Source organism: Nicotiana tabacum, chromosome 21 (assembly GCF_000715075.1).
Source record: "Nicotiana tabacum cultivar K326 chromosome 21, ASM71507v2, whole genome shotgun sequence".
Taxonomy (NCBI): Eukaryota; Viridiplantae; Streptophyta; class Magnoliopsida; order Solanales; family Solanaceae; genus Nicotiana; species Nicotiana tabacum.
This window is the reverse complement of record NC_134100.1, coordinates 82,245,989-82,255,165: the sequence shown is the minus strand read 5'-3', so window position 1 is coordinate 82,255,165 and position 9,177 is coordinate 82,245,989. Positions and strand designations below refer to the sequence as shown.

Below are 9,177 nucleotides of genomic sequence, written 5' to 3'. Positions count from 1 at the left end.
GACATTCTCTTTCAGGGATTCAACTAAATTTACAATCACAGTCAAAGGCTTTATCTTTTCCTGTGTAGTTTTCCGTTTGTACGGTTCAGACAGGTCCTTTAAATCTCCATACTTTACAACATAACTAGCTGCTGTGAGAAACAATGTGTATTTGGTATGACGGAAAACATTGTTCATGGAAAATCCTTTTTCCTGTTTTGATGAATGAAAGATATTTTCTGAAAAATATAAATTAAAGATAAATAACATTTGCAAATTCGAGAGGGAATGCTAGACGTTTCTCTCAAATAAAAACCTCATTGGCGCCAAGCGTGAGGGAATGCTAGACGTTTGGTAATTTCTCCTCCGACCAGGATAAAAGATCCTATTGAAGCAGCTAATCCCATGCATATTGTATGGACATCTGGTCGCACAAATTGCATAGTATCATAAATAGCCACCCCAGGTATTACCCAGCCCCCAGGAGAGTTTATAAACAAATACAGATCTTTGATCTTATCCTCAATACTGAGATATACCATAAGACCAATAAGTTGATTCGAAAACTAGCATTTTGATGATTAAACCAATCACTTAGTCCTAAGAGCAAAACTGGAAGAACAAATTACCTAAAGAAAGGGTCGTATAAGCAGACATTTGGAACTTTGGGACAAAAACTAAAAAACCTATAATGCAAACTAAAACAGTAACTAGCACTATACACACCCAGACCTATGAGGGAATGGAAAAAAATTCTGGAAATTAGCTACTATATGTAGAACCAAAGTTAAAAGTATTTTTCTCCACGGAAGCACTTTGTTTTCACCTTCAATAACGTTGCGCCCTCCCTCTCCCTCTCCCACGGCCAAACCGGCCACCACCACCCCGACCATTTCCTCTCCGGCCACCACCAAAATGATTGCCTTGATTGAAGTTCAGACAACCATTAGTATTGCCTGGAACAATAGCAGGTGGATGTGAATTGTTGCTGTCTCCTGTTTCTGGTCCATTCACGGGAACTGCAGCAGGTTGTTGTGAATTGCTGCTGTCTCCTGTTTGTGGTCCAAAACCACCACCACCCTGAAAATTCGCATTCCAGCCACCAACAAAATGATTGCTTTGATTGAAGTTCAGAGAACCGTTAATAGCAGGAACTGCAGCAGGTTGTTGTGAATTGCTGTTGTCTCCTGTTTGTGGTCCAAAACTACCACCACCCTGAAAATTTGCATTCCAGCCACCACCAAAATGATTGCCTTGATTGAAGTTCAGAGAACCGTTAATAGCAGGAACTGCAGCGGGTGGATGTGAATTGTTGTTGGCTCCTGCTTGTGGTACGTTAACTGGTATCTGACCTCCCAAGTTGAAAGGTAAATGTGCCAATTGGCCTGGTAAGCCCCCCAAAGCAAATGGTGGTTGATTGAAACCATTTTGTCCCAATGCCGGCCAAGGTGCAAACGCTTGCCCTGTGCCAAAATCTGGCTGTAAAAACGGCAAGATAAAGTTAGGAGGAGGTCCTGGATTGAATTGCTGTTGTAAAGGTACTCCATTAGGCAAAGGCATTTGAAACATTTGCTGAGGATGACATTGTTGTTGCCATGGCATGCCAATTGTTGGCAAAGTATTAGGTAAGCCCATATTCCCGGGCTGCTGATTTGGGATTATATTAGTCCAAACTCCACTTGAAGGCGCTGCAAAAGCAGGGGCCTGTTGCGGATGATGAAATGAAGGAACTAAGTCAGTCCTATTGCCTGATCTCTGTCCTTGGGAAGAACCAGTAACAGGTGGGACGAGATTTTGACTTTGCTCGACTGGTGGCTTCACAGCTTGCTCACATTTCGAGTTCTGAAATCGATTTCTGAATTTCTTTTTGTCCTTCTTCTTGTTTCCAACTTTCTCGTCATTTGTGCCCCTCTTTTTCATTTTCAGTATTCTCTTGTACTCAGCCTCCTTCTCATCATCTGAAAATTCTTCATCCGCGGACACCTCTTCATCATTTTCACCAGATGCATCATACCCTTTCTTGTAAAGACTTCCGTCGTTAAGGACATGATTTGCAAATTCTGGGACAAAAGAGATCAAAGTGCCTTGGTTGATTTCCGTGGGGACTTCGCTCTCACTATTGTATCTTACAATGTAGTAGGGGTTCTTGACAGGCCCAAAAATCTCGTCCACTATACCGAGTGGGGATCTGCTTTCTGTTATCCAAAGAAGAGAACCATCACTAAGAGGATTATGCTTCTCCACCCCTTCTACAACAATTTGGGCACCAAGAATCTGTATTGCACCACATAGAGATCAAATAAACATTTGAATTAAGAATCTAAAATAATATACAAGCAGGCAGTGTCTGTTCTTGTTCTTTTTATTTATTTATTATTTATTTGGGGGGGGGGGGTTTCATTTTTGGCCCATTTGCCGAAAATAATTACGGCGCTAGCCCAAATACATAAAGCATATACACTGATTATGTATATTTATACTTAATATACAAAACATATACATTTGCTGGCTATTATCTTTTAGGGCGGCCCAAAAGAGTAATTATCCCTTTTTTCCTTTTTTGTGGTTTGTTGTTGCTTTAAATAAAACTAGTAGTTGTACTCGCGCGATGCACGGTCAATATTATAAAAATATTAATTAAATAAATTTGTGATGGGGCTTGTTTGAACATTAGATCGTATTGCTTTAATAAGTTTCAATTGTCATCTTATTTGTCAATACGATATACTCAATAATAAAATCTATATATTAAATTAAAGGGACTTATATAGTCATCGAATAGCTTTTTTGGTCTGTATTTTTCTTGATTATATTATCCAATGTTTAGTATTCTTACATTGTTAATAGAAATTTTTATTAGCGTATTACTTTGTTTAATATTTTATCGTATATTTTATTACTCTTGAAATATTTTTTTATTTTGAAGTTTATTCTATTGTTCTGAATAATATTGTTTGAATTTTAATGAATAAAATCTCTATTAAATTGAAGTGACTTATATAGTCATCGAATAACTTTTTTGTCCTGTATATTTCTTCATTATACTATTCAATTTTTATTATTACATTGTTAATAGAAATTTTTATTAGCATATTAATTTGTTTAATATTTTTATTTGATGCTTTCTTTTTGTAATATAATAGAAGATACATATTTTATTACTCTTGGAATTTTTTATTTTTTTAAAATTTTATCCTATTGTTCTCAATAATATTGTCTGGATTTTAATGTATAAATACGCTTGTTATTAAGAAAAAAACGAAAATGATTTAAAAAAATAGAAACAAAGAAATTAGCTAACCTAAACCAACACTCACCCATTTTGAGTAGTTAATTTTAGGTAATTAGTTTCTTTATATATTTTTTTTATTTTTTAAATAATTTTTGAATCTCCAAATTTGTTGGAGGTTTGTGGTAAAATGTGACACTTGTTAAATTTTTGTTGTTACACTTGGCATCATCATATTGATTTGCTTCTCATATTCTATAGAGATAGATAGATAGATAGATAGATATTGGTATAGATATAGACTATCATATTCATATTAGAAAGAAACTACTCCCAAATTTGAATTCAAAGTTTTTTATTTTTTTTATTTTAAAACTCCAACTTGAAACTACTCCCCAATTTAAATTGGCAATTTTTTATTTTTTATAATTTTTTTTATTGTAAAATAATTTTAAAACTCAAACTTTATTGGAGTTTTGTCCTAAAAATCTACACTTGTCATCGTATGGTTATGCCACTTGGCATCATATAATTATTTTACTTCTCTTTGTATATATATATATATATATATATATATATATATATATATATATATATATATATATATAGAGAGAGAGAGAGAGAGAGAGAGAGAGAGAGAGAATTTTAGGAAGAAACTACTCCCTATTTATAGTCATCGAATAACTTTTTTGTTCTGTATATTTCTTTATTATACTATCCAATTTTTATTATTATTACATTGTTAATAAAATTTGTTATTAGCATATTACTATGTTTAATATTTTTGTCTGCTACTTTCTTTTGTAATATAATAGAAGATATATATTTTATTACTCTTGAAATTATTATTTTTTTTATATTTTATTCTATTGTTCTCAATAATATTGTCTGGATTTTAATGTATAAATACGCTTTTTATTTAGGAAAAAACCAAAATGATTTAAACAACTAAAACAAGGAAGAACTACTCCCAAATTTGAATTGAAAGTTTTTTATTTTTTTTATTTAAAAACAATCTTAAAACTCCAACTTGAAACTACTCCTCAATTTGAATTGACAATTTTTTTTTAATTTCGTTTTTATTTTAAAATAATTTTAAAACTCCAACTTTGTTGGAGCTTTGTCCTAAAAATCAACACATGTCATCGCATGGTTATGCCATTTGGCATCATATAATTATTTTACTTCTCTTTATATATATGTGTGTGTGTGTGTGTGTGTGTAACTACTATATTAGGAAGAAACTACTCCTCATTTTGAATGGGTAGTTTTTTAATTTTTCTTATTTTCGAGATTTACAGATATTTAAATTCAAAAATAATAACCAATAACTAATTTTTAACTAAATAACTAATTATTAACAAACTATGCCATGTGGCATTTTTCTAGGTTGTTATTTGGCTTAATGTGGTGCCTTTTTCTTTGGCTTTTAATAGTATATAGATGATCAAATGCAGAGAGAAATACAATGTGATTTGCTCTTTTTTTGTCTTACCGCTGAAACAACTCCAACAGGCAGGGTCTGGTGATGTGGTAGCAGAGTTGCTTTCACTATCGGAACCAGGGGAAGAACCTGCAAATACATGGTTAGCAAAAGATTTAATATCTGCATGCGAAAATGATCATTTGTGAAGACCAAATCCATATTATTAGTTCCCTGACATACTCTCAGCTGCCAATTCATTTTTTTGTTTGGAAAGACACATTTCTTTAAGACTATGCGGTGTGTCTTTAACTAGATGACCAAGCGAGCGAACACAGAGAGCAATATTAAAGTGTCAATCAACACGCACACTAAACAAGTCTACCAGATGATGACAACTATGTTGATGGATGCAAGTTAGAACTTACTGAAATGATTGATTCAGTACTTACACTTAAAAACCGACTTTACCAACCCCCACACCCAGCTCTTTCTTCCTAGTTCCTATCTTTTGTTCTCCTCATTTTTCATTTGCCATCTCTGATTTTCTTCATCCCTAGGTTCTTTCTTTCAATCCGGACCTATATTGTATTCGCAGAATCCTCTAAATATCATAACTTGATTCCCATGGGAATTGAAGGATGCAGCTTAAGCACAAAAGATCTGTTGCCGCTTAACAAGTTTTAAGTGCTATCAAAATTCTATATGTAAAAGTAGAACGAAAAATTATAATCAGACAAATAATTTGCAGTCGGCAATCAGTAACATGCTAACCTCCAGGTCAAAATACACCACATTGTAAATGAAACATAATTACGTCATTACCACCAAAGGAGACTGTAACTTGGTGATGATAACCACCACATTGCCTAAAACCCACTCAGTTAAGCCCTTTGCCACTTTCTTCATAGCCAACAAGTAGAACTTGTATGCTTAATCCAGAAATATGTTAACCTCTAGATAAGCCTAAAAAGTAAAGCTACTCATATAAGCCCTTTGCCACTTTCTGTATAGTCAAAAAGTAGGACTTATATTCCTAACTCGGAATACATGTTAACTACACTTTCACCGAGTTCTGGTATAAGGTCTTCAAACAATCACGTGCAACCGTCAAATAATTTGAAGTTATCAATCGAACAAACTCCTAACATATTATTTAGTACGAAACTGAAATGGGTTCAAATGAAACGACATAGATATTGAGGATCCATATATCCGACTCCAACTAAATTGGACTCAACTGAAGCATAGTTGTTGTTGTAACTCACATGTGCAGTAGCATGTATCCATGCACTCTTCAATTAAGAGATTAGTACATTTTTGGGCAAAAGCTAGAGGTTCAGGCTACAACAACAATTAAAACAAATATTCCTGTTCCATTTTGCAATGGTTCAAGCTACGACAACAAATAAAACAAATATTCTAGTTCCATTTTGCAAATAAGGGAAGCTGTTCGTTTCAGCCACTCAAACAGTTAAACTTCTCATGACATGATCGCTCTTGAAATAAACAGATTATAATTGCACATTAGCAGTGTTTTACAAACATCCATTGAAGCTTCATCTCTTGTAGATATCCCTAGTCCCTACTTATAGCAGAAGCTTTTATGACTAATTCTGCTGAAACTTTTAAACATTTTTATGCGTTGTTTGCCAAAATGTGCACTTGCATCATGTTACTTGTAAAAGAATCCAAGCATCCAATGTGAAACCACATCTCCTCAACGTTTAATCACATTCTGGGATTTTACAAGTGGATTGAGGTACCTTGTTTTTGCTTTTTATTTATTGGTCCTTTCCCATTTTTGTTGTTCCTTTAAATATAAACCTCACACTTTTGAGTAGTCCAAACAGGCTAAAGACTATAGCTGAGTTAGGTGTGCCTAGAGCAGAGTTATTAGCTCAATAGGGTGAACTGAGATAAGCCTAGAGCAGCTTGATAAAAAGGAATTGAGTACCCAAGATTGTATAAACCACTATCTATGCCCTTATATATCCAATATGGTAGATATTGTAAAGGAACAGTGCAATGCAACATTTTAACAATTCAAATGCATCTGATGATAGAAGTGAGTTATTACCGGAAGCTCGTTCTTAGACCTGATGGGTCCTTTAACACCTGAATCCTCCTCCTCATCTTCGCTCCAAGCAACCATCTCATCTACATCCACATCAGATGTTTGTATCTCGCCTTCTTCCAATTCCATCTCCCCTTTGATTCCCCTTACCTTTCTATCTTCTCTTCTTTTTCCTCCCTCGTCACTACTCGTGAACTCGGACAACGATGAACAAGATGAACTCTCTGTTTCAGACTCGGTATCACTATCACCACCTTTTGACACATCACACTTTCCTGTGTTTTTATTCTCACTTGTCACATTTCTTTCATCATCCCTACTAATATTTTCAACTTCATCATTCTCCCTAACTATATCACTACCACTACCATTTATACTAACTTTACCCATCTTCTCTATAACCCCCATTTTACTGTTTTCAAGATTCAAATAACTCAATTTTTCACAACCCTCTACATCCCCTTCCTTTTCAACTTCAATTTTCTCATAAATCCCACTAATACCCACATCACCATCTCTCTCAACAGCTTCAAAAACTTCAACTTTCTTACGAATTCCAGCAATACCCACCTCATTATCCCTGTCAACAGTGTCAAAAAAGTCAGCTTTCTCACAATTTCCACCAATACCCACCTTATTATCCCTTACAACGGCGCCAAAAACATTAATTTTCTCAGGAATTCCACCAATACTCACCTCATCATTTCTGTTAAAAACTTCAACTTTCTCACAAATCCCACCAATACCCACCTCATTTTCTCTATCAGCGGCGTCAAAAACCTCAATCTTTTCACAAATTTCACTAATACCCACCTCATTACATCCATTAACAGTGCCAAAAACAGCTTCTTCATTACAAACCTCAAATGGGTCTTGTTTCACATCAGCCATACAATCTACTGTGGGGCTCTCAGCAAGAAAATCCTTTAAGGAATCAAAATCAAGAAACGAATCAGCAAAAGAGCAAGAGAACTCGTCTAGGTCAGGGGTAAATATGTCAAATGGGTTAGTTTCTTGCTTAAGCTCTGAAGAGGTTTGATTCTTGATGTCTTGTTCAAGCTCATTATTACTACCTATTATGGGATCATTATGCAAAAAACCCATGTTTAAGGAATATAATTAGGGTTCTTAAAAGAGATTTCATAATAGTTTTAGGGTGAGAAAATGTGGGTTTATATATACGGATACGTAGAGTAACGTACGGATTTTGAACTGAGGCATTGCTCGCGGCAAAAGCCTGTTCTTAAACCCTAGGGTTTAAGGATTCAGAATATTTTAGAAGGCTAAAAGTTTCTTTCTGAAAAATAAAAGAAGAAAAGGCCACAATATAACCAGAATGGACTCTGCCTAGGTACATAGGGCTTGGGCTTATAAGCTCTTTAGTCAACAACATAAAAGACGCCTAGTTTTGATTAAAAAAAACAAATGGAAAAATAAAATTACAGCAATACTTTTAAATAAATAAAAGTATATTTTTTGTATATCATATATATATATATATATATATATATATATATATATATATATAACAACAACAACATCAACCCAGTAAAAAAAATCTCACTAATGGGGTCTGGAAAGGGTAGTGTGTACGCAGACCTTACCCCTACCCCAAAGGAGTAGAGAGGCTATTTCCGAAAGACCCTAGGCTCAAGAAAACAAAAAGACAAAAGGACAAAAGGAGACAATATTAGTATCACCACAACAATCATAGAAAAAATAGGAACACCATGAAATGCAGAAGAAAGATGCAAAGCAAAAGCGATAGCTAGTAAATAGGACATGCACTGAAAAGCGAAGTAGTAAAATACAATATTGTCACTAGCTATCTTAGACAAAAACCCTACCTGGCTAGTCCCACAATGGTACGAAGCAAGTCAAGACTCAACTACATCCTAACCTACAATTCTAATACTCGACCTCCACATCTTCTTATCAAGTGTCATGTCCTCGAAAATCTGAAGCCTCGCCATATTTTGTCTGATCATCTCTCCCCAATACTTCTTAGGCCGCCCTCTACCTCTTCTCGTGCCCTCCACAACCAACCGCTCACAACTCCGTACCGGAGCATCTGGGCTTCTCTTTTGAACATGTCCGAACCATCTAAGTCTCGCTTCTCGCATCTTGTCATCAATGGGAGTCACATGCACCTTCTCCCGAATAACATCATTCCTAGTCTTATCTATCCGAGTGTACCCGCACATCCACCTCAACATCCTCATTTCTGCTACTTTCATCTTCTGGATATGTGAGTTCTTAACGGGCCAACACTCAGCCCCATACAACATAGTCGGTCTAACCACCTCTTTATAGAACTTACCTTTGAGTATTGGTGGCACTCTCTTGTCACACAGGACCCCAGATGCTAACCTCCACTTCATCCATCCTACCCCAATACGGTGTGTGACATCCTCGTCGATCTCCCCTCCCCCTGGATAACCGAACCAAGGTACTTGAAGCTGCCTCTAC

The 9,177-nt window shown here is 35.3% G+C and overlaps 1 protein-coding gene across 1 annotated transcript; it reads right to left on the bottom strand.

Moving 5' to 3' along the window:
• Nucleotides 1-498: 498 nt before the first annotated feature.
• Nucleotides 499-7,957, bottom strand: LOC107766153 (uncharacterized). The gene is made up of 3 exons (XM_075242265.1): nt 6,712-7,957; nt 4,704-4,781; nt 499-2,253 (listed from the first exon to the last, which is right to left on the bottom strand). Exons 1-3 carry the CDS (start codon nt 7,810-7,812, stop codon nt 808-810), a joined length of 2,625 nt encoding a protein of 874 aa, XP_075098366.1. The 5' UTR covers nt 7,813-7,957; the 3' UTR covers nt 499-807.
• Nucleotides 7,958-9,177: the final 1,220 nt, after the last annotated feature.

What these genes read in the sequence shown, in the direction of transcription:
- LOC107766153 (XM_075242265.1), bottom strand. Translation starts at nt 7,812, where the DNA reads ATGGGTTTTTTGCATAATGATCCCATAATAGGTAGTAATAATGAGCTT. An exon ending in GGTCTAAGAACGAGCTTCCG is followed by an intron (nt 4,782 to 6,711) that starts GTAATAACTCAC and finishes ATGTATTTGCAG; the next exon opens with GTTCTTCCCCTGGTTCCGAT. An exon ending in CTGTTGGAGTTGTTTCAGCG is followed by an intron (nt 2,254 to 4,703) that starts GTAAGACAAAAA and finishes GGTGCAATACAG; the next exon opens with ATTCTTGGTGCCCAAATTGT.